A 25,950-nucleotide genomic window follows, 5' to 3' on the forward strand; every position below is an offset into this window, starting at 1 on the left:
GGATTGATTAGCATCACGCTGCCCCAGCCCCGCAGTGGGCTGGGTCACCGCAAAAATGAATCAACCAATGCCTAGGCGTCTTTTTAAAGCTTACATTTTATTTCAATGAAAATGGGCTCCTTTTTTTTGAGCAACTAAGAAAAAATAGAAACCTTGGTTTAAATGTTTCTTGTCTGATACAGAAATTCAACCAAGATGTCCAGCCATATTGGAGAGTATTTTAAGGGGCGTCTCTCTCTGTCACTTCTGTGAAACCTCTTAAGGACTGGTTATGACATTTCTTTGAGGGATGAGGCATGAGGTTCAGCCTCTGCTTTGACTCAGACTGAACTGTAAATTCTTCATACATCAGGTGAATTGCTCTTGGGTTTATAGTTCATTTGCTTCACATTTTTTGGCATTGTAACTGGTTCAAAAAGGGTATGTAAAATTGTTTATTATATTTAAGAGAGCCAAGTTGAAAATTCCCTGATCCTACAGCATGGTAGTCATAAGAAATACATCATGTCTTAACATTCAGGACTTTTACTAGCCATTCAACAGAGTACCTTCACAGCAGTCCTACAGTGAAATGTGTTATTTAAGTCAACAGTACTTACTTCTGTTGAGTATTTACAGGGACTCCCAAGCAAAGCTGGAACTTGTGACAGAGCTGAAATTAAATTCAGCCCAGCACAGAGGGCAACAGCCCAAAATGTAGCACTTACTGTTCAAATCGGTAGAATTCATCTTTAGTGAGTCATTTCCAGCCAGAGACCATAATTTAACATTAACTGAATATCATCTTCAATATCAGGTTGAAAAGTAGTATTTCTCAAAGAATGAGAGAGTGAACAACACCTGTATAGTTTTAGATTGTAAATAACAAGTGCATTGTCTCTAACAGATATCATGTATCAGTAGTGTCAAAAAGAGATTAATTCCCTCATTTACCTCCACTGAGTGATTGAAGCCAAGATTTGCAAGCCTAAATAGCTGTAAGTAGTTGTAGCCTGGTTTTTAAAGCTGATGCTCTCCTAGCTTGTTGGCTTTATTGAATGCACAGCATTTCTGAATTGGAGACTGATCGTGCTAAAACTCTTAAGTGAGCTTTTCTAGGGGCATTAGCATTGGTTGGTTGTGAGGTGCTGTGGGGAGGATGGCCCAACGCTTGGAATTCCATATCTGAGGGGCTATCTTGGGTAAAAATTCTGAGTCGTTGTGCAATTATATTTTCCACATGACACCAAACACTACGCTGACACACAGAACATGTCCAGTAGCTTTCGGTGCATCTTCTTCCTCCTCCATCATTTTGAATAGTGTGTGGTTAAATCTCCTAGAATGCCATCAATCTCTCAAGATGATGATCAGCAGGTTCATTGGTTAAATTTGGTCTGGGCTCTCTGTAGTCGATTATAAACCTTTGCACTAAAAAAGGCAGGCACAGCCTCTGCCACTTAAATTAATAAAAAGTCCCATCCTTCTGTCCTTTACTGCAGTAATTTAAAACTTTGACCCAATCAACCCCTGAATGCAAATGAGTGAGCAATCTGGAGAAGCAGAGTGTTGATCCAGTCAATCTACAGCCATTTTCAGAGCAGATTTTAAAGATGTACGTGACATTGGCCATTAGTGAGCCAGAAAAGATGAATGAGCCAATAAACGAACATATTTCACTTCTTTCATCTGCCAAGATGAAACATCATCTTGATATTCGGTTGCTTTTTGTTGTTTGGTCTTTTATTTTCTTAATTTGCACGACAGTATTTTGAAAGGCATGCTATCAATCCTTTAATTGACTTTTCTAAAGAAATATTTTTTTCCAATAAGTCCCCTTGAGTGGGTTGGTCTTGAGGATTTTGGTCTTCTTAAAGTCTTTCCTTTGCAACTCATTAAAAAGATTTTGATTTGTAAAGATATTGTCTATAAGACAATTTAGAAAACAAATAGAAAAAATGAATATTTGGCATTGAGTTTTAAAAATGAGAGTGACTGAGCTAGTAAAATTAACTATCCAGAAAAAAAAAAAAAATCCACTTACGTTTTTCTTTTTCCAGTTTAGTTACATACACAATTGCTTTAGGTGTTTTGTGAAAGTTCAGAGTAATTTTTAGCAATGTGTGTGGATTCTGTTGAAAATGAACAGTTACTTTCAGTCATTATAGAAGTCCAGACTATGTCTGAGAGAGCAAAACACGTCTTTGCAATAATTAATAAATTATCTGACACCTGTCAACAGAGAAAAAAGGAAATAAGCAGCCTATTGTTGTGGCAGTGTTATTTTTGCAGATGCTTCTTGCAGTTTTCTTATGAACAAAATATGAGTGTTTCTTTTTACATATTATCTGTTGGACAGTGCATTATCAAAAGTAAATTAAAATAGGATTTTAGATTAATAAACAGTTTTACACTAAGAGTAAAAAGATCTAGCAGTATTGGCGACAAATTCCTTTGGGTTATGTTGTTTTGTTTTCAGAGCAACTGGGATTTTATTTTACTTTCTTGTTTCGAATGATTTAGTTCATTATTATGAGTTTTCTTCATGGTACTTTATGGTGTTTTGATCAGCAATTTATCTTGGGGCCTTAAAACATGTGTTCATTTATGTGTTTAGCTGACCAGCTGCCTTCCCTTTTTTCCTTTTTCCAATGTGACATTAAAATGGAGTGATTCCTAGCAAGGATCTTTTAGCGGAAAATGCATCTTACTCCGTGCGATGCTAAACTGTTGCCTTTTCACAGAGGTCTCTACCCCTTTCCCCTGCCCCATCTCCCAGCAGAGGTAGAGCAGCCCCCCTCAGTGCTCACCAAGCCCCAGTCGTCCCCCCGCCTCCTCCCCACAAAGAGGTGAAGTCCCCTGAGTCTGTAATTGCCAGGAGATGAAGCGATGATGGGGAGTGATCACAGTCAATAGCTTTGATTAACAATAAGGTGGAAAATTAGCAATGCTAGCATTCAGCTCCCCTGCCTTCCCATCCCCATATGCTCCCTGCAGCCTGTGCTGGCTGGTTAGCAGGGTGGCCACTGTGCCTGGTGGGCTGCAGAGTGACACTGGGAGTGGGCAGAGGGGGAGAGCAGGCAGCTTTCTGGGGACACTGTGGACAATGCTCCCGGCCCTGTCTCTCCAGGCTCCGCCACGCAGGCGGGGGAAGGACAAGGTGTGCCGTGTGCTGGCACTGTGGCTCTTGCTGTCATTTGTGGATTTAATTGTGTCTGGACGTGTTGTGATCAAAATGGCAACTACTGTTACTCCTGTGACCCCATCAGCAGCTCTGGTGTTGTTTCCGACAGACTCCGAAGACCTAGAGAGGGGGAACGACAGCGGGACACCACTCCCCACCTCTGATAACGGCGACAATTCACTGGGCTACACAGGTAGAGTGCACCTTTCCGAAATATTCCTGACTGCCTCCTTCTGACACTTTCCACCTACATCTGCCATTGCCACCTGTACACGTTCTTTTAATCATCTTTGCTAGCTGGCTCTCTTTCACCATCACTTTTAGAAGTTCAACGTTGTTAGTACTATTGGGAAATACTATTGTGTCTTTTAACTAACCAAGATGACTGTCCCTGTGTATGTTAGTACATGTCAATGATTTAAATGTTTAAATTTGCCTTGTTGAGACAATGCACCTATTATTTTCCTTTGAACTGTATATATTAGTGCATGAGGAAATATATAATCTCAAAGAAATTTTTCCAAAGACCTAGGGGATTTTTCCACATGTTTATTTGGGGATTTTTTTTGCTTTGTTTCTATTATAAACAAAAGTAAAATACATTGCAGCAGGGAAGAAAACCCAAATGAGACTAAACTGTGATTGGAGAAGAGTATGTTTCATTCACTTCTGCTTTGCATAAACTAAAGAAATGTGTCTCTAGGCCAAATAAGAAAAGCCACAGAATAAGCAGCACCATACAGCAGTGATCCCTGAGGAACCCAATTCTGTAACTCTTCTGCAGCCTGAAATGTTACCCAGCTCCAGGAGTCACTGACCACAGCCCAGTCTCATCTGCAGTCATGGTTTTTCATGAACAGCTGGTGGTCCAGTGTGACTCAGATATTCCTAAATGAGAGAGTCTTGCAGGGTACAAGAAGAGGATAGGCAGGTATATAAGATAGAGAGTGAGAGAGAGAGCAACTTGTCTATTCAAAAAACTTCAGTTCCTGTTATATGCCACTTATAGTGATTGCAGCTTTCATCACCTACTCCTCACAATCATCTCTGCATGTGGTTTAAAACCTTGATACATAATTTTATTTCAGTTTAAAATACTTTTTATTTTTTTCTAAAAAGGTAAAAAAGCTAAAGCAATACAAATTTCCCCTCAGTCAAGATAGGTGCCTTTTTAGGAAAACATAGCATGAATCCTGCTGCATGTGGATTATTTCGACTTTTCTACCTTCTGAATATTCCTATTAATTTTGTTCTACATTCTTTCCCTTGCACTCTCCAAGTCTGTGACATGTACATTCTCTGGTGCTTGTGGGATCATCATATTGACAAAATATAGCTTAAAGAATGGATTTTTCCTTGCTGTAAGTTAGACTTTTGCTTTCAGAAAACAGGGCTGAGAACCGTGATCCCCGGGTCTTGTGTTTAAACAGCCACTAATTTACTTGGAACAGCGAGTCAGAGTCTTTTAATAAAAAATTGGCTTAGTTTTACCTGGAGATGAGCAATCGGTTCCCCTCCAGCCTCCTCACCTATCCCTGGCCCGGGGCTGGTGCTCGACAGCCTCCCACCTTCCCACGAGGTAGGAGAGGGGCCCTGTATGCGCCCTCCAAAATCCCCCTTAGGCACAAGAGCAACGGGGGTAAGAATTTAGAGGGAGACTCCATCCTTTTTCCCCCTGGAGAGGGGCTGGAGGTTTGACACAGGCCCTGCCATGACAAGTGCACTGGGTGGGTGATGGCAGGCAGAGGGTGCAAGGGCTGCAGGCAGTCCTGCTCCAGTATTTAAGGCAAATAAGGCAGCGTTTAAGACAAATCTCCTCTCTGAGCCTGGGGGCATGGGACAATGTCCCAAGCAGAGCACAGACCCTTTTGCATCTGTCCACCCCTGAGGATCCTTCTCCCATACCAAGGTGCACACGAGCAGCTGGGCATCCCAGGAAAGGCCTCTGCAGGATGTTGCAGCTGTTTAACCTGCCTCTCTGGGACTAATGGGGTCATTTGGGAGGACTGACAAAGTCAACCCCTGCTCTAGTAGCTCCCCAGAGGCTCCACTTCTTAACTCTAGGCCATATTTTAATAGGCATTTTCCAAGTAGGCACAAAAGTCAGGATCAAGTTAGAGGCAAACACAAGCTGAACAAAAATTAAAACCTAGAAGGTGACTGGTTTTGTTTAATTGGAGATTTTGTGCTTCTATTTGAATGAAAGACCAAGTTTTTCATGTTTAAAGATTTAATGATCCAGTATTTTTTCTCCACTATGTAATAGTAATCAGTAACACTATGTGTGTTTACCTTGGTCTATATGGAAAAACCCTGAGGTATTTACAAAAATTAGTCCAACAGGTTTCTGTAGTAATCAGTAAGAGATTTTAAAAATAATATTCATTGGAATGCAACCTTACAAGTAAAGTTACTTTTTTTTTTTTTCCCAATCGTGGGCTCATTCATATGGGCGTTATACGGAATTCCTGGATTTTACAGAAGTATTCTTAGATCATTTTTGTTCTCTCTTATCTTTAGAATTCTATTCTCCAAAAGGAAAGCCATTTCAGAAGCTTGTTTGTACTGAAAATTCTCTGACTCTCCTAAAATCACTTGGATTAAGTCCGGGATGCCTGGACCCAGGGGTAAAATAAAGAGCAGTTTATTTTTCAATCATGTTTCTATCTTCAGGTGGTGCCTGAATGGACAAAATGCACACAAGTTGGTAACTGTTGTCATACCATAGGACTGTACATTTTTGCTCATACTGAGAGTACTGACACATCTGCAGGGCATGTCTTCCATTCCATATAAGTTTAGCTGTGAGGTATGGAAACTAAACATTTGCTTGTATGGGAAGTTTCAGGATTAGAGATTATAACTTTTTCCTACATCTTTTTCTTTCCCTAGACGTTTCTCATGGTGAATATATGCAGCTGTTTTGTACTGTTTTTAAGCGGATGTACATGACTCATAGGGAGGGTTTCAGTGTGCTGTCCTAAAGCCCCCTTTGTCACTATTATTCATTCTCCTAAATCACTAAACCAGGAGAATTTTTGGTGTCCCATTAGTTTTGTTGTCTCCACTGTGGATGTGAGCACTTGATTTGAGAAGTAACCTCACACCAAACAGTAAACTCATCAATTTCAGGGGGGTAAGAGGACATGGAAACCCAAAATGTTTCAGATAAAGTCTGAAGTTGTTAATACATTTCAAGATTGTTACAGCAGGGAAATGGTGAACTCCTATTTGACTTTTCATGATTTCGATATGTTATAGGACTGAACTCTAGATTTTTTTTAATCATTACAGTAAAGTGACATCCAGTAGATGTTACACTTTTTATAGATCATCAGGGTTTTATAATCAAAATAATTATTAATAGTTATTAACTGTAGACACAGCTCAAGAGGCTTTATATGAATCTATGTTAAAGATGATCACTTTCAAAAAGCATTTGTAACATGCATAAGTAGGGGCTGAATAAATCACAGAATCAAGAAAAGAAGTTCAGCCACTAAGGATTGTTCCATATGCATGACACTGATATTAGACCAAAGGAGTTTATAAGAAGGTTTTTTTTCCTGCATATTTAATACCAGAGAAATACTAAAGAATAAAAAAACACATTTAAAAGCTGTTGTGACCCCATTGGCAGCATATTAAAAATGCTAGATATAGCTGGATTGATTCAGCAAATAATTTAGGGTTAAAAAGATAAGAACTTTTAACTGTAACTCTGTCAGTTTAAATAATTGAGGCAGGAAGATTACCTTGTCTGCATCTTCACAAAAGATCAGTTTTACAGTATCATGGTCAGATTGGAAAATAATTGCATACTTAAGATGCGTAACAGCAAAAATCTGAATACCTATTTAAACCATGTGGATAAAGAACAGGCCAAATCATAGTGAGATTCAATAGGATAAAAGCATATGAGTTAGATATTTTGTGTTGTATTTAATTTGTCCTAAGGAAGACACCCAAAGTAGCTTTCTAAAATGCTGCATGAGCACGCTTGTTTCTCTTCCTACAGAGCTTACGGGGACGTTAGATGACTAGCAGTGATGTAGATACTTTAAAATGATTGCAAGTAATTTCACGTCCCCAGCAGCTTGGATCCAAGTTCAGAAAGGTGAGGAAGGTTATAGGAGTGTGCACCAGAGAATATAATGAAATTTAATTTGATCACCAAAGGAAGGCAGGGGAATGGAAGATGCAGGTAGGAATTCAGTTCTTTGTCAGGTTTAGGCGGTGGAGATGTCAGACCAAGCTATTGTTTGGACAGGTACTTTAGAGGGGAAAGAAACTCTAAAGTTACCAATCGTTGCTTTTTTTTTTTTTTTTTTTTTTTTTTTTTTTTAATTTAAATCCTGGAGAAAAGAATAGGGACAAACAGAAGAGGAAAGGAATCAAGGAAAAAGATCTCGCAGAGTTGTCACTGTATATCAGAGAAAGAATATGGAAAAACATCTGAATAAGATACTGGAGGAACTCAGGGGATGGAGAATTTAGAAACAAACATCATAGAAGAAATGCTTTTAAAAACTCAGGGTTTCCAAGAGAAGGGCTTGTAGTTAGCCACCAAATGGAAGAGATGAAGTGTTGAGTGATGTCCCGTAGTTCTGGAGAAGCTTTGAGAGCCACAACTCTGCACCAGGGAGTAAGGAAACCTGACAAGCATAGGATAAAACCATCTTGACTAAAGCTACTAAACATATTTCTCTGTTTGATATTTACTGTCAGAGCAGATTTTCAAGAAAAGACTAAACTAATTAATATTTCCACATCAAATATCACATGTGGTGTGCCAGCCATAACAGTAAAGAAAATGTTTCCTCTTGGCTCACAGGCTTCTTGTTTCCTCCCCAAGATAGTGCAAAGGCAGTAGGTGTCAAGTATGAGCCTCAGTTACTTTCCACATAATCAATGGCTGCAGAGTAATCTCTGAGATTGCATTGTGCTGTGCTATTGAAGTGTGCGCATGCAGGCTATCCCAGGAAGTAGCACATTTCCTGTTAAATCAACTGTGACATAAATATCGGGGATCATTTAACAGATCACAGAGTATCGCTTGTGCTACAGCGACCAGAATGATGGCTTGTTAAATTAACACTATACAGTCAAACATTTGCAGGCAAGGATCACCACTCCTCATTAAGTAGAGTTGTGACTTTTTAAAGGGATATTTCCAAATACTTTTCTATTCCTCGTTTTTTCCAACAACTCTTCCAGTATGCAAAGAAATCCTATGGTTCCCAACGGCGACCCAAAGTTAGTCTTCAATTTTTTTCTCCCTGATTTTAATCATGAAAATATTGTGGTGATATTCTTTTGTATAACTAAAGACTCATTTTTTTCTCTCATTGCCTTTCTTCTTTACTACTATGTTGTTATGTCATCAGGAGAATTGTTCTTAGGGGATCACTGCTTGCCCCATGTCAAATAAGACAGGTTGGCCTTGGAGAGCATTTTAAGAAATGAAGGGGAACTCTATCTTCATTTCATGGCCATGTCTGAGACATTTCTTCCATTTTGTTCAGTTATTTTGCATAGGTTATGCTATGTATTAGAGGGTGCTTGTTTTGAAAAGTGGTAGTTCAGGAAACATGTTCAAGAAAACATTTCTTTGAAATCAAAGGCAGAAGTCTACACTAATAGTTACCCTGTGAGAAATGGAAGTATGTTTCACTTTTTTTTTCTGGTTTTTTTTTTTTTTTTTAAGATTAGTAGAGGTAGTAAAAGTGCATACAGATTTTGTGTCTGAGAGGAAGAGTGGAGAGGAAAAAAAGCTGTGATATGCAACAGGATGAGAAATAAAAATGTTGGAAAGAAATATCTGCTATTTGATATTCCTTCTAAATTATCATCTTTTGTTTAACTTAGAAAAAAAGATCAACATTGGGGACAAAAACCACACAGCAAAAAGCAGTTTGGCTAATGGGTTGCAAATAGTGATGGATGAAGGTGTAGGTTGCAGAGTGTGGATATTTTTTATTTGGAGGAGGCTGTAATTTTGGATGGGAAGCAGGTAGCTAGTGATGTCTGAACAAAACAAAAACCTTATTTCCATACAATTCCAAGTGAGCTATTGGCATCTCTCATGTTGCACTGCATTCATCGTGGCAACCACCTGTAGAGAAAAACAAACACTTGCACTGCTGAACCAACAGATATCTGACAGGGCTGAATGAATCACAAGATCAGATAGCAGCAACATTAATTTATTTGCAGTCACAGAATCCTTATTGCTAGTGGTAACACACAGTAGATTTCAACTTGACTTGACTTTTACATCTCAGGGATATGTAAAAAGTTTGCAGTTTTCCCAGACCTTCTCTTTTTTAAAACTTGCTAACTGAGCAAGCGTGCTCTTGAGTCACTGAGAGAATGAACATGAAGCCCCATGATACCAATTTTACAAAGTTACTTCTTAGAGTTCATCTGCAATCTAAATCCAGGGACAGATGGGTACTGTTATGCCTATTTAAAAAAAAAAAAAAGAAAGAGGAAAAAAAATCCCCTGCTCTTGTCTATCAGCAAAGCTCTCTGTTTCCCGTGTCAATCTAAACAGTCAGAAAAGTCCTTTCAGTTTTATCCTTCTTTTTGCAGGCATTCTTCTGACACAGATACTGAGGATTCGTTTTTAATATGTATTAAAATATAAACATAACACCAATCAACAGGATTGCCTGGCAATGAGAGCAGGCAACATTGATATTGAGGCAAAAATAATTTAATCAAAACACATATTAGCAATATTGGAGCACAAGTAGTCCCAGTTACATAAATCTTCCACTGCCAATTTTTATGAAGAAGTTTACAGAAAATCTCCTCCTCCAAATACTGTGTTAAACTTCAAGGCAGAGTTTTTATTAAAACAGGAAGCTATGACAATGTCTCATGCTTCTCAATCAGTGAGAGCCAAAATATTGTGTGAAGAATTTGTCTAATACTGACTTTAGCAGCAGAAAATGCCTCTATATAGTTGAGGTGTTAGGAATTTTTCTAAACAACCATATCTCAGGAAGATTAATTTGAGCTTGAGAAGGTGAAGGAAAGAGCTATTAAAATAGTTAGGGAATAGAAAGCTTATTTTGATGGAGGCCTTAATGAAAGGGAAATGTGACTGGAATTTGTTGCCAGCTTTGTGATTTTAGAGAACAAACAGAAAAAAAGCACATTGCTTATCCAACTTGGAGAAATCTAGTTATTGACAAAGAGCCTATCTTCAAACAGTACTCAAAATGTGGGCTTTTGTAATAGGGGATTCTAGGCTTTTATTCATATTACCACTTGACAAAAGATGAAGCAGCTAAAAAATGGGCTTTAGTTAATTTAGGATAGAAATTTAGGATGTGATACAGGAGCAGATTCTACAGCATTTCTCAGCCAGCAGTTTGAAATCTCCTTTCCAAATATTTAAATTTGTGATAGGCTGTGAGAGGCTGTGCATACTCGATTTGATTCTCCAGGATGAGCATTTTAATCTTGAGTTCGTGTGTTCCTAATTAATTATGAGACAAGTAATATCAAAATAAAATGCATTCACAGCGTATTATAGTTTCTCTTTTCCATTTGGGCTGTCACAGACAGGAACCCCTGGAGTTGATGAGAGGCTTTCTGCTGAGGGCCTCCTAGTAAGACCAAAGACACAGCAAATTATCCTCAGATACTGCTGTCAGTTCAGTGAATTAAGTATGCAAAGCAATTTGTGAAGATGTTCTGAAGTGCAAATTTCTGCCACTAGGTCAAAAGAGTATGAATTATCACAGGATGAGCAAGGTAAGAGGACATCATTCCCCATCTTCATCAGGGTGTTAGACAAGTTAGTCTTTGATTTTAGTCAGGCAAATTGTTTTATTTAAAGAAGCAGGAAGTTAGTAATGGACATGATTACATTAAATGAATAGCAACGAAATGCCCTGCATAGATGACATTAATTTATTGTGCCTACAATAATGTGCTTTCATGAGTAGTACAGGAAAAGAAAAACATTGAAATTAATTTTCTATAATTTAGGTATTAGCATTGTTGGTCATTTATCATAATAATAATTACTGTATAGGATCAGGGATGTACAGGCTAATTCAGGTTGGAAGCAATGACTGGAGGTCTCAAGTCCAACTTGCTGAACAAGCAGGGTCAGGTATGAGGTCAGACCAGTCTGCTCCGGGCTTCACCCAGTTAGGTCTTGAAAACTTCCAAGAAGAGAGCTGGCACAGCCTCTCTGGGCAGCCTGCTCTCCTGGCTGCCTGTCCTCATAGGGAAACAATTTCTCCTGTTCAGTCTGAACCTCTCTTGCTTTGACTTATGCCTGTTGTCTCTTGTCCTGCCACAGACCACTGTGAAGAGCAGGTCTCCATCTGCTCAGTGATCCCCCCGCCGTTAGTAGAGGCAGGGAGGCTGAGCTGTGGCTCTTCAGTCCCCCTGGAATTGCCTCTTCCGAGGCTAAACAAGCCCTGGTTCCTCGGCCTCCCAGCTCCAGCCCTGAGCATCCTACTTGGCCCTCTGTTGAACTCAGCCCAGTTTGTCAGTGATTTTACTGGGAGGCCAAAGCTTGGATGCAGTACTCCAGGTGGGTGCTGAGTAGAGGGGTATAATCCCACTCCTTGATCTACCCCTGTGCACTGCCACAGCCCAGGATGTGCTGGCCATCCCTGCTGCCAGGCCAGGCTGAACTTGCTGCTGGCCCAGAGCCTAAGGGCCCTCCCAGCAGAGCTACTCCCCAGCCTGTATGGATGCAAGGGGGTCTTTCTTCCTGCCTTCCTTCCTACAGCAGGACTTTGTATCTGTCCTTGTTAAATTTCATTAAATTGGGCCATTCCTCCAGCCTGGCTCCCTGCAGGTGGCAGCCCTGCGGTTGGACATGTGGACTGGTTCCCCCAGCTTGGTTTTGCCTGTCAGCATGAGGAAAGTGCCTTCACTCCCCTCCTCCAGGTGGCTGATAAGGACCTTAAGCAGGTCTCAGGACACACCTGGAGGTCCCTCTTTTGTTCCTGTTCTCCAGGTAGGCTGCAGCCCATCAGCCATTGACTTTTGACATGGTGTGTCGTCAAGTTTTCACTCATCTGGTGGTTCACCCATCCAGACCATAACATCCCTGCTTCGATACAGGAATTTTGTGGAAGACAGTGTTGAACCCGATACTTGGGAGTCTAAAAACACAAATAGTTTAGGATTTCCCATCAAAACTAATCTCCCCTGTTTGCAGTTTTTAACTGGAACTCTTGTCCCCGAGTTAATACATTAACATCTATCAGAAGATCAGTAGTTATTTTTGTCAGAACCCTCTGGAAGTGCTGCCAGACATTTATTTTCAGTGCTTTGTGTATGTGATTCCTGTGTATCACTTATCCATAAACCATAACAACTTGAACCATCACCTACAAGTGTTAAAACATTGTAGAGAGCTTTTCAGAAGGAACTGTATTGATTTTCAGTGACCCTTGTATAAGAAGGGAGACATTTTTGCTGTGGTACAATTTACTGGAGAACATATTATTTATAAGGCTTTTGTCTAATACTTCCTAAAAGGCAGTGAAAAAACTACTACTAAAACTCACTGCTGCTTTCTTTATTGCAGAAAATCCCAAACTATTTTTCACTCCTAAATATAAGCAGAACCCTGTTTTTTTTAACTGTGAGGACTTTGAAATAATGTCTTCCAAATCATTAGCTTTTTTATTAGATTCTCTGCCCCTGCTTATACTCTTCCTTTAATTCCCATCAGATGGTCCCTGTGAGGTAATAAGTTCCAGTTGCTTCATCCTCCTTCCCTTTTCTTTAATTTTATTTTCCTAATTTCATGGTTTGTTTCTGAATAACAATCAGAAAAGGGTTGCATTTTGGCTAAACTTGGAATAGAATAACAGCCCACTCAAACACTCCTAACTTACTCAAAAAACCACTGAAAAATCATTTTCTGTATTTATTTCTGTCTAATCTTTAGCAGAATAAATTTCTTTGTCTTTTTATAGAGTAGTGCAAAATCAAATATAAAATTTTCCTTTTTCTTTTAGCAGTAGGTACTGCCCAAGGGAGATCAAATCACTTTTCAGTAGATTTAAACTTTTGTAGCAAAGTATAATTTCTTCCATTTCAGCAAGGTGTTTTACTTGTGCTCTGGTGTGTAATGAGGCCTTTCATTATTTCATATGTAGATTACTTAATTTTTTTATTAAAAACAAGTGGATATTATTGCAGTCTTTCCATCAATGGAAATTATAAGCTTTGACAGGAATCTCAAGACGAAGGAAAAAGAAGGTGAAAGGAACACAAGCTTATTGATTACAAAGTTAGTGTTCTGGATTTTTTCCACAACCTCAAAAGGCAAATTTAACGTAAGAGTCTGGTGGGGAGGAGGATGCCTGTTGCACTTGGAAAAACTACTGTGCAGAGTTCAAGTATTACAGATAGTTTATAGACCATTTTTACTGGACAGTAAGTACATCACAGGAGGCTGAAAATGGCTTTAGGGTTATTTTTTCCTTCAAGCTTCCAGCCGTTTAATTATATCTTCCAGACCATTATTAGATAGATCAAATAGGAAGCTTATATACTGTAGAAATTTGTGGGAATACTGTGAACACTCTTGTGCAATATGCACTCAAATGATTTTCGGTTCTTCAGCACACAGTATCACCCACGCATTAACTGGATTTTTATGCAAAATTTAGATGCATACATATAAGTATTTCTATTTCTGGCTGTATTAAGAATTAATACAATTATATCTAGAACATGATCAAAAAAACCCAGATAGTATTCAAAAAGAAATTAAATAAACCTGTTGTAAAAAAAAAAAAAAAAAGAAGTTTTAAAAGAGAGCTGATACAGATATCACACCCAGCATTTGATACACACACACATGTATTTGGACGGCTTTGCAAGAATTGAAGATTTGGAGGAAGAAAATAAAGTTCTCAGTAGCACAGTGTTTTGATTCCACACAGTTCCTGATGAAAATTCTTATAAATTCAAGATCTTTTAAGGATATACAAGCCATGCAAACAGCCTAATCATCCCAAAGGGAAGACTTCATAATGAAGTGAGAAACATTCAGAGATGTTTGTTTAGGCAAAGGAGGTGTGCACTTTCTTAACAGATGAGATTACATGTAGCACACTACTAACAGCGGGGTAGTCACAATCTAGGCTTCACTTCAGCACAGCAGCACAGAGAGCCATTTTAACTTATTAAGAATAGACAGTAATGACTTAAAAGTTCACTAGTTTGTAATAATAGGTGGGCATCTTATCAATGTAGATAACTACCCAAAGAGAGGGTGAAAAGAGGACAGAGCCAGGCTCTTTTAGTGGTGCTCAGTGACAGAACCAGAGGCAATGGGCACAAACTGAAACGTAGGAGGTTCTCTGTGAACATCAGGAGATGCTTGTTCACTGTGAGGATGGCTGAACTCCGGCAGAGGCTGCCCAGAGAGGCTGTGGAATCTCCATCCTTGGAGATAATCAGTAGTCACTTGGTCACAGTCCTGGGCACCCAGCTATAGGTGGCCCTGCTTGAAAAGAGGGACTGGACAAGATCACCTTTGTAGGTCGCTACCAAGCTCAATCAGACTGTGATCCTATAATGTACAAACTTCCACAGAAAAGAAGCTTTGCAGATCTTAACCTACATGAAGATAACTATTTTTTTGGCCAAAAATGTTCCTTGAAAAACTAAAACTTATAAAATGTTAGGAACTGCAAGGTTATTTGTCTGCCCTTTAAGTCCAGAATGCAGAGGCATTTTCTTTCCAGAAAAAGATGGAAAACATCACCGAGATTGGGAGCTGTTTGCTCTGTCTTCCAGGAGCACAAGCTAGAGTTATAGAGCCCTATAACTTATTGAGAGCAATGTGCTTTTGCCTTGCAAGTGTGTTAGAATATGCTTCTCTAGTTCATGTGCTTTATAAACTAATTAATCTATATATAATTTCAATATGTTAATTATAGGCTTATTTGCCTGTATACACTGAACTGTTTCAGGATAGCTTGTCTCTGTGTTTCTGTGCTTACCAGCATGCTGAATATTGATCCAAACCAAGGCAGCTACAAATATTATCAAGAGAGTAGGGTCTTAGAGGAGAACAGAATAGAGAGGATAAATGATTTATTTCTAATTTAAACTCATGTGATGGTAAATATAATACCTAGAAAGAAAAAAAACTGTTGAGATCTCCTTCTTATCTAGGTCTATAAAAGTTCTCTGAAGAGTGAATGGATCTAGTTTTCAAATCTGAATATTAATTCTTTTGTAATACCTAGATGGCATCTTTATGAATTTTCTACTTATTTTGTTGGGAAATGGCCTTGTATTAAGGTTAAGGTCTTTTTGTAGCTGCAGATGCTCTTAAAATCTGCTGTCCAGAAGATGAACAGAGATAAAGAAAAAGCATCACGACACAGTTATTTTGGCAGCCTGATCAAAGCAGGATGGCTGTATTTAGGCAGACAAGTGTATCAAAGGGATGCAGTTTGAAAAGGCTGAGTTAGCATTCCCCAAACTGTGTCCCTGTGATATGCTCTGCAGTGCTGCTGGCAGAGCACACAGTGCTAGGAAGTGTTGTACATCCGTCAGGACACAGCTTGAACCGAATATAGTGAGAAATTATGATTCACTACAATCTCTTGCTGCTTATATTAATTTCCCTCTAGCCATAACACATCTGTTCATGGTAAGACTGATCCAATGCCCATCCAAGTACACTTGAATTATTTCAGCAAGCAGTGGATTCAGTAAATACTATCCATGGGAAGGTTTGAAAAAAAACCCTTAAAACTGAGTTAAGAGAATGAGTCCAACTAGAACAACACAGGGCTCTAAGTCCTCTAGCAGCTTCTCAAATATAGTTTCCTTCCTTTTTTACCATGATGTGGAAAGTCCTGTCCCGTGAGGTATGGAGCATTCCTTAATTAGAGTTTTTTGTTTGCTTATTTATTTGTCTTTTCTGGTAGGGATAAAGAACATTCAGGACGATACTCAACCACTCAAAAAGGACAAGAACTCAGATTATATCCAGCCTCTTGTAAAACAATCTGTAGTACAGAATAAAGTGAAATATTCCAAATAAGTGGAATCTTATATTTATTTACATCTTACAGAGAAATCAGTGAGTGAAGCAGTGACAATACCCACTGTGCCTCTTCTACTGTAATGGAGCAGCAGTGGAGAAGAGCTTGAGTGATTAGCTGGTCTTTTCTTTGCAAAAGGACTCCTTACAAATTGTTTAGTCAGCATTTCCTTCTGAGTCAGTGAGTTTGGCTTCTTAGTGCCACTACACGAATAGGAGAAAAATGAGAGTCTGGGGGTGAAACTGAAGAGGACTGGAACAGTTTGGATGTTTTCTGTACTTTTTTGTATTTTGTAGAAGTGCAAATAGAAAAGCTAGTTAAGACTCATGACAAATATTGTATGCAGTCATCTGGTTTACAGGTTTCTTTATTTATATATCTATTAATATATATATTTATATATAATTATATACTTATACTTGTATATATTAAGAATAGTGGTCTATAACAAACAGGTTGCTCATAGAAGTTGTGGATGCCCCATCCTGGGAAGTGCTCAAGGCCAGGTTGGATGGGGGTTTTGAGTATCTTAGTCTAGTGAAAGGTGTCCCTGCCTATGGCAGGGGGTTGGAACTTTATGATGATGATTTTTAAGGAGTCTTTAAACCTAAAAACTTCTATGACTCTTTGTTTCTATAAATTAAACTCATACACAAGCCATAACTTGACTTGAATTTTCTGTAACATTCAGTGACATTGCTCAAAACAAAGCCTAGAGGGAGTTCTTTTTATTTAGCCAGAGATGACTACTTCTTTCCAACATACGTAAAACCTACCAAAATTAAAATATCTTCATAGTATTTGAATATCTTTTGTTCCCAACACAATTAAATACCAATTGCATTTTAAAAAATGCTATCAATTACTATTCTCATGCCCTTTCTTTACACCATTACTAATAATATCCAACTCCGTCTACATAATTATAATTTTTTGTATTTATAAACGTCAATTTTTTTTTTTTTTTTTAAGTAAGAGAGTTAAATAGGAAATTAATCTGGTAAGTTATTTTAAAAGCTCCCAGGGTCACACCCAATGATTGTTGATTCTCTTTGGAGAGACAGCAAGGGTGTGAGTTTCCATATGAATGGTTTCTTGTCTTTTCAAGCTCTAAATAGCTTAAGGCTCACTAATTATACTGGTACTGGGACTACCTTAACAACAGCAAGCATCAGAACATATTTTAGATGGTCAGCACAGAAGAACTAGGTCAGGGATCTCCGGGGATTTCATCAAAAGGTTAGCAAACCTAGCAGCACACCTTGAGCACCAATCACTGAGGCTAATGAGACCCCATTTAAATAGTTTTTCAGGGAATTAGAAAAGATCACCTTCTTTTGGGAAATGAAATCTTACTCTAATACATCTAGTAGTAGATCTTCTCTATTTTTTTTTTTTTTTTTTACAACTATTCTCCTTTATCTGTTCAAGGATATTAGATTAATAGAAATACGTAAAATAAGCTGCCATTAGCACAACTAACTCTACTTTCCTGAGACAGAAATGGAAAAAAAAAATCTCCACAGATGATCCATTTTCTTTAGAACGGAGTCTATTAATCTATCTTATTAGCTACTAAATGAAAACAATAACACACCTTTTTTCTTTTCCAAATCAATGAATTCCTTGATTAAGAGCATTCAGAAAATAATCTGAGTGAAGACTAAGTATGTTATTTATGATGTATAAAAATATATATAAAATTTTATACATAAAAATGTATACATTTCATTATCAAACTTTTTAAGTGAAAGGGTAAAATACTATTTATAAATATATAAAAAAAATATATAAGAAAAGCATTAACTTCAATTTAGTAAATAAAATATTATTTTTTAATTGGTCTTCATTTAAAATGCAATAAATAGACCTACCACATAAATATTCTTTAAAATAGTTCCACTAAAGCTGATCCTTCAGTGTTTCAACATTGAAAGGTCTTTTAGCAAAATCTAAGGATGCAAAAAAATTAGGCCAGCATGCCTTCCATGCTTCTCTAATCTGAGAATTATTTCCTATGTGTGTTCTTTCTAATTTAAATTACCTATGGGCAGCACAAGTACCTCCTCTGGCAGAGAAAAAAAAATAGTTAAATACATAATATTCAAATAAGCCAAGAATAGTGCCACAGAATAAAAACAGTAAGCAGTAGCTCTGTGTCATTCTGAAATTGTTTTTATTTTCAATGTGTCCTTTCATGTACAGGCAAGAATCATAAGGGATTTGAAACAATTATATTTCCTTTAAAGAATGATTTTCTAAAGACAGCCTGGGAATATAATGCTAAAATAGTAGAAATTAACTGTGCTGCTACATCTAACTACATTTCACAGCTTTATGTTCCCCAAAGGTGCCTGGTGTGTGTGTTGTATTCAGTCCATTTGTGATTGATAGATACAAGTTCCTCATGGCTACCAAATCAAGCATAATACCTTTTTGTTACACGTTGTATGGCTCTCAGTGTGATAGGATGGAAAATTCTAATTCACTAAAGAGATTTTACTGTAATGCCTGATATATATCAAAAATGTCTTTCAAAAAACCCATTCAGGATACTCAGAATTTTATGTGGTAGCTCCATATCATTAATTTTTTTTAAATGATCTCCCCAGAGGTTTTCACTGTGTTCAAGTGAGTGGAGTATTGAAGGGCTGGTATTATTAGCTGCCACTTATAAAGTAAGAATACAAGGATTTCTCAGTAAAAGTCCTGGGGGTTTCTTTTTTATCAAGCAGTTGAAAAAAATAGAATGCTGAACATGAGGATATAATTTTTTTACATCTTTGGGAAATCATTATGATTTCTATGAAATGCCAGTAGATGAAGCATTATTTTGGCAAAAGTTACTACATGGCATCCAAATCTCATTAAAGACCCCCTTTGGCATGGGTAAATTTAGTTAGATTGGGCCTGTTGATCTTTACCAAGTGCTGTCTTGAATTATTCCATACTAAAATGCTGCATGTGTGTTACTAAATGCCAGGGTCCCACTTATATTGATTATTCTAACCTATAGAGTTACAAATGAATTCACAACTGTTTATGGAGCTGTGGTTCAGTTCCAAGTGGCCAGAAATTCAGGGGGTATTGCTTTTGATTACGAGTCCTTCACTCAGTACTGCTCAAACGAAGGGTTAAGTCTTACAAAGATTTATATGGATCCATGACTAAAATTCCATCTAACTATGGATCTGACCTCTGCCAAACTCCACACCCCTTCCTCAAATATATTCTATAGCAAAACTAGCAGAAATAGATCTAGATGGGTTTAAATCAATAGGAATTTTGCCACGATAGGTGTGCAAATATAAGAGTAATTAGTTGTCTGACTGAAGTGGTGAACATCTCATTTACTCTGCAGCTACCAGTTTTCTACTCCTTTAGCAACCTCTGAGAGTAGAGAGGAATGAATACCCAGCAATGTGTTCAGCTGGTAAACTGTAACGTTTTTGTCTTAGAATAAATAAGGTTTCTCCTCTTAAAATACAGGCATTGGTTATGAAAAAGAATAAAAATAAGGAAGGCAAAATAGAAAGACCTAGATAAATAACCTCTGTGCAAGGTGAATAAGGTTTTAGAGTAGTTAATTTTCACACATACACTTTATTACAAGACAGTACACATATTATTGGTCCAGAACACTAAACAAATGAAGCTGTGGACTAAACCATGTGGAATTTCACAGATGACCACATTACATAAATACATTTCCATTGATGAACAGTAAACATAAACAGAAATCAATGATGAAATTAATATTGTTTCTTTGTATGTCAGAATGAATGGATTTATATTTGCTTTGAGCATTGAAAGTGGTACAGTAGATGGAGGATGCTTGGCTATTTATATTAAAAATATTAAACATGATTTTCGTAGATAATCACATAAAATGGTAAGACAAATGCATGAAGTTTCCCAAGTAACCCTTGTTTAGAACTCAGAGAATAGAACATTTCCTGATATAGCTATACATCAGGCCGAATCAAAAGAAACCAAGAATAAGCTTCTCAAGTGGAAGAAACATCAGAAAACATCTTCTCTCCTTATTGACTTCAACAAGCTACTGGTAATCTAATAATGTTATAGGTTTTATACAGTATCACGTTCCACAGCAAGGTGTACAGTAAGGAGCTTTACATTCTGTGTCTGGAATACTCTCCCTTGGGTTTTGGTTAAATAAGAATGATCTCCACAAGCACTAAATTACAAGAGTTCATAAGAAGGTTGTGTTTCACAATTTAATTCAATTTCCATTTTTTCTTGACTTTATGATCCGTATAATTCCAATAGAATAGGAAAGAGCCTCTTATTCCTCCTTCTGAAGGAAAACCTCATTTTAAATGATGGTTGCAATTGTTGCACATTGGAGTAAAAAGAATCTAAATGAAAGGAAAATATTTATTAAAGGTACATTACATTTTGTTATATGACAGAGAGTTTGTTTAGAAAGCACAGTTATGACAATGGAATAAATGCTCAGAATCATGATATACTGGAAATCCCAAGGCCTCCCTAACACTGCTCTTCAGCCTTTTCAAGTAAATCTCTATTGAAAAGCAAAGAAAGAGTGTCAGGGGCTGCTTCTGTACAGTACGTAAACCATAATAATCAGACATTCTGGATTATTATAAAACATTATAAAATGTTTATGATGGCATGTTAAGTAGCAAAGAAAAAGTGAATATAGAGTTGCTTCAAAGGCAGAATAATACATAAAAATAAAACAAGTATTTTAGATTTAAGGCCAAATGCAGTCTTTATTTGTCTGCGTTTTTACATGAACAAAACATCTGTGATTGCAGTCTTGCTTTTCACATTTGAATGTAAACTAAATTTGACAGAGGAGGAAGATCCTGGTTTTTCTCCAGAAGGCTGATCCCACTCTGTTCGGATTGCTTGACAAAAGAACAGATCTGTAGGTGCAGACTTTCTTCAAGCACAGACTGGCTCTTGGCCAGCCAGCATCTCCAAAATGGTAAAAGCAAGACAGAGGAGGGAGCTGAATATTTTGATGCACAAGGAACACTGTGGGAGAACTGGTGAGGGTGCATTACACCGTGCACAATGTTGAGAGCACAACAACAGCAAACTCCAAATTGTGGCAACGTAAATGCTGGGAGAGGAGGCAAGAGGCAAATTCTTAGGGAACCAGACTTCATTGATCTGGTTGTGCAGGAAGCCATTTGTTCTCATGCCATGAGCTGACATGTATTATTCATGGTCAATAGCACCGGGCAATTACTACATAATTTGAAAGAAAGCTAGTTATCATCATATTAAGGAAAATAATTTATCCATTCTCGGTTTTAGGGACTTTTGTTTTTTTCCAGGAGCACTATATTACTCTCTGCTGTGAAGCAGGTAAATAGACAAAACATCAGGAATAATGCTTTCAGTATAGTATTGTTTCTTACCGGAGAATAAGCACACCTAGTTAAAATATCTCCAGTGTCTAGAACTGCTTTGCCACAGTGCAGCAGCAGTTACTCAGAAACCTCTCTCCCCTGAAAGCACTAGAGAGTCAATTGTACACATGCGATTTTCGTTCAAGCACAGGGTCTGTCACACGTTTTCCTCCCCTTCTTGACATATTTACAAACCTTGGCAGGCCTACGAAAAATTTTTGGCTTGTACCACTGGATTCTTCTAGCTGAAGGATGAAAGGTGGTGATGGGATTGTCATTGTTACCCTTCTTGCCTCTTGAGCTCTCTGCCAAGTCCAGGAATACTACAAATCTCTCTAGGAACAGGTTTTTAAAATGCATTGACTTCAGAACCGAGTTAATGGCAGTGTGGAAAATCAAGGTGAAGCAGACACTTCACTTGTCCTAAGTGGGCATCATTGCCCTGACATATTGGACACAACACACATGTTCTACCCACAACAGAAGCCATCTGTCGGGATGGCTTTGTGCCTGCACTCAACCCATAAGATCTTTGTCCCTCCAGCATGGGTGCCAACAACAATAGACTTGCTCAGGGAACCAGAGCAACCCTGTGAGTAACCTCTCATCATGCAGGAAGCCCTTCCCTCTCTTGGCATTGAAGCATTGGTACCACATGCTTCTCTTCAGTTGTTAACAGCTTCTAATTAGCAGTAGTCATATTCTGAACCTCATTTGTCAGATTGTATCTTGGCTAAGCATTCAGCACACTCAGAAATAGAACTGTTGGAAATACTGTAAAATTGTCTTTTTAAGAGAATCATATTGCATTTGGCTGAAAGTAAGGTTTGGGTCTGACTGTGATATAAATTGAACATGATTTTCTTCTCCTGTGAGAACAAACCTTTGAATATGAAGGTCAAAAACTGTGAAAAATACATTAGTAATAAAAAAATGGTCAGTTTCAATTTTTTGTGTTGCTTTAGTCTGAAAGGGAGCAAGAACCAATAAAAGAAATAAGCCTGACAGCAGGACCCTAGATTTCAAAGCTTCAGTTCCAGACAAAAGTTCAATGAAAAAAAAAAAAAAAAATCTGTTGCCCAGTGGTGAATCTTCATCCCTTACACGAAGACAGAAAATCCTATTATTGAGCACCCTTCTTCAAGTGGATGTGGAGAACTGCCAATTAACTACCTCTGCTAAGTGATAGACAACCTCCTTGATTGCTGTGAGAGCATGCCTGTCCTGATGAGTAGCAGTAATGCTGGATTTCTGTAGTAGATCTGCTCTTAGAGCCTCTTTGAAGGTCCCAGCATCCCACGCACAGACGTGATCCTCATTTGGAGTCCTATTTGCATTTCAGCACCTCACCTCACACTTCATACATCAGAGGTGAGGGCTGGATGAGCAAGGTCAAAAAAGAGGCAGACAGTCTGCAGCTTGACTTAAGCAAAAGGGCTTGTTTTACACAAAGTACACAAAGGAAATTTTCTGTCTTCTTTTGGTATAAGTGCAGAGCTCAATCACGTTCCCTGTTCTTCAGCGTCCATTTTTTTCCCATTCCTTTTTAAGTGGTCATGCTTGCATCCTACTCTCTTCTCTACTATGGTAAAGCTTATATTCTGAGGGGCTAAAATCCTTTAAATTCTTCCCAAACTCTCACTTATAGGTATATATATTTCTGGGTATGATTTATTTCTCAGCATAGTAGTGATGGCATCTGAACTGTATTTTACAGGACTTTAATAATTGTAATCACTAAAATGTTACAGAGAAGCAAATTTTGTTTGTCATTACTTACTGTTACTCATTTAGATAAAAAAATCTAGTCTAACTGCCAAATTTATCAACATCATAAAAGAGACCTAACTTGAAGAATGCATTTGAGCAATTTAAGAGCGTCTAGGCGATGTTTGTAGCTTTTCCTTGCTTGTATAACATTAGAGGTAGTAGTGAAATCAGATTTTAGCTGGGCAATCAACTTTGTTCCCAAACGCAACAGCAGGAGGAAATTAGGTATGACTTCCTAAAAAGTTCTATATATTCTTCACAGAAAGTGGTATCAGTGTCTCCCTCTTTATCTGGTTTTTCTACATAGCACAAGAGGAAAAAGGAAATAGAGCAAAAAGTAACAGATGCCAGAGACACTGAGGAAGACTGTGCTAGGATGAGGATCTTGAACCTTTTCCTCTCCTGTGCTGACATCTGGCATCTCTGCTCCAAGCTCGGATAACCAGCATGCTTTGGGGCCAAAAGATTTTTACAATTTATCATTAAACAGATAACCACGAGGAGAAGACCATTACATCGTAATCACTTTATAGCAGTGTGGAGTTTCGTTACGTGATGAAGTAGCTGTGCAAGCTTGACTCCTGTAGGATAAAGGAACTGAAATTCTGGCTTTAATGCAAAATGCATTAAATAACATTATCCCTAATGAAGGGGGAGAAATAGAGCTTATAGAGATGTTTAGTAAACTCAGGGATGTATATATCAAAACCTCTTTTTCCATATACATAAATCAATTCTAGCAAAGAAGCTAATCATTCCTTGCTGAATTAAGTTCCCTTCTGTTCAATATTGCAGATAATATGAATCAAATCGAAATTTCCTAGTTCATGTCTGGCACAGGGAGACACTTTCATTCTTACATTTAAATCATCTGTATATTCATCACACCCTTTAATAGGAAAATAGATATGGACTTGCAAAGTGGAACTAGAATCCTAGAATATTTGAGAAGCTTTTGGATGTGCAGTATAGGAATTAGAGCTCAAGTGAAACACTCCAGTCACTTACAAAAAAGGTAAGAGCTGCATAATAAATACATTTACGGCCATTTGAAAAGAAGGAATGAAATTGGTTTCCTATTTAACAGTAGACTCTCCCAAGAGCTCTGAACAGTACTCCATTACTCATTTGCAAAAGCAATGAAAACATTAATTGACCTCTTGATTAGTATTTAAATAATAAATACCACAGTGGATTAATGCACTGGCCTTTTACCTCAAAGACATAGTTTAAAACTGACTTGACAAAAAAATCAATTTAATTACATGATACTAAAATTGCAAGTGCCAATAGGTGAGAGTTTCCATGCACACAGGGCCACACATCACATAATCATGCCAAATTGGAATTTATTCAGTGCTTTCTCTCTTTTTTTCTTTTTTTTTTTAATGAATGCATGCGTGGTGTGTGTTGAAAGAAAGCAGGCTGCCACCTGCCACAGAAATATCCCACAGAGCAGCTCCCATCCTTGTGAACTAAAATATTTGGTTTAAATGCTATAAACCTGAAAACTGACACAGTTCCATTATCACATTCAGCTAATTAAAACAGATACATTCTGGAAAGAAATGTCAAATGTTTTCTGTAAAGCTTATATTTTGTGGAATCAATGCACATATATTCGTAGAAAATGAACTCAGGTTTTTGGCTTTTGGAACATCTTTACATGCACACTTGATATTAGCCTAGCCTATGGAGTCTGGAGGTTCTTGTTTATATTAAATTAGTTAATGCAAGGCTTTCCTTATGACTTTGACAGCTGGGAAATATCATAAACTGCTCTTAGTAGGCTTCTACCCTAAGGAGTGGAAATCTCATGAGGTCATTAATTCCTTTGAGTTTTCTTTTATCTTAGTCTGAAGACTCTGAAAACAGCTGGCCAAAACAGATCAGGAGAAGAGTCTGTGTCCCCAGTTTGGGTGGGTCCCAGAAGAAAAATCCTTAGGGCAGATCCTGGCATTTAACATTTCCCATGAGTACATCTAGATACGTGCTACATTCTAGGGAAATTAGATCTGAAACCCCCCAAAGTGTGATGTGATACAATTTTTGGCTTAGAATAGTTAACAAAAAGTAATTTCCCCACAATCTTTCATGAATTGTGTGGGGTAAATAATATTAGTTGTCCCGATACGAGTGTAAATGAGCTTGCTGTAGAATGTAGTAGATAACCTTAAATTTTGGAAATATAGTAGTTGGAAATTTTTTAAACTTTGATTTATCCCAAACGAGTTTATTTTCTGAACAGATGTGCTCTTCATTTATGCATATCTATTTCTGATGAGTACGGTTAGGCTCTTATTATGTCAGACTGAACTTTTCTTGCAACACTATTTTAAACAAGATAGTGTTTTCAGATTTTTTTTATAGAAACTTTCACTTGAAGGAGTCTTTGACTTCTTACTGAAAATATGGAAATTTCAGTTAAAGAAAGTGTATTTTGACTATGTTCAATCTATTTTTTCAATTGGTTCTCTACTATATGTAGTTTTTACTTGATGTGACAATGAAAGCAAATCAGTTCTAAGTGTGCAGAGACATGTAACTGTAGTAG

The 25,950-nt window shown here is 37.7% G+C and overlaps 1 protein-coding gene across 7 annotated transcripts in view; it reads left to right on the forward strand.

The window, feature by feature from the left end:
* Nucleotides 1-25,950, forward strand: part of ROBO1 (roundabout guidance receptor 1) — a 698,066-nt gene that overhangs the window by 336,908 nt on the left and 335,208 nt on the right. For 6 of the 7 annotated variants that reach the window (XM_048293694.1, XM_048293699.1, XM_048293700.1 and 3 more), the window contains one exon: nucleotides 3,273-3,356. The exons of the other annotated variant lie outside the window; for it this stretch is intronic. In XM_048293694.1, coding sequence (XP_048149651.1) covers nucleotides 3,273-3,356 — 84 coding nt within the window. The remainder of the gene's footprint in view (nucleotides 1-3,272; nucleotides 3,357-25,950) is intronic. 7 annotated transcript variants of the gene reach the window in all.

The sequence above is a fragment of the Corvus hawaiiensis genome, chromosome 2, assembly GCF_020740725.1.
Source record: "Corvus hawaiiensis isolate bCorHaw1 chromosome 2, bCorHaw1.pri.cur, whole genome shotgun sequence".
Classification (NCBI taxonomy): Eukaryota; Metazoa; Chordata; class Aves; order Passeriformes; family Corvidae; genus Corvus; species Corvus hawaiiensis.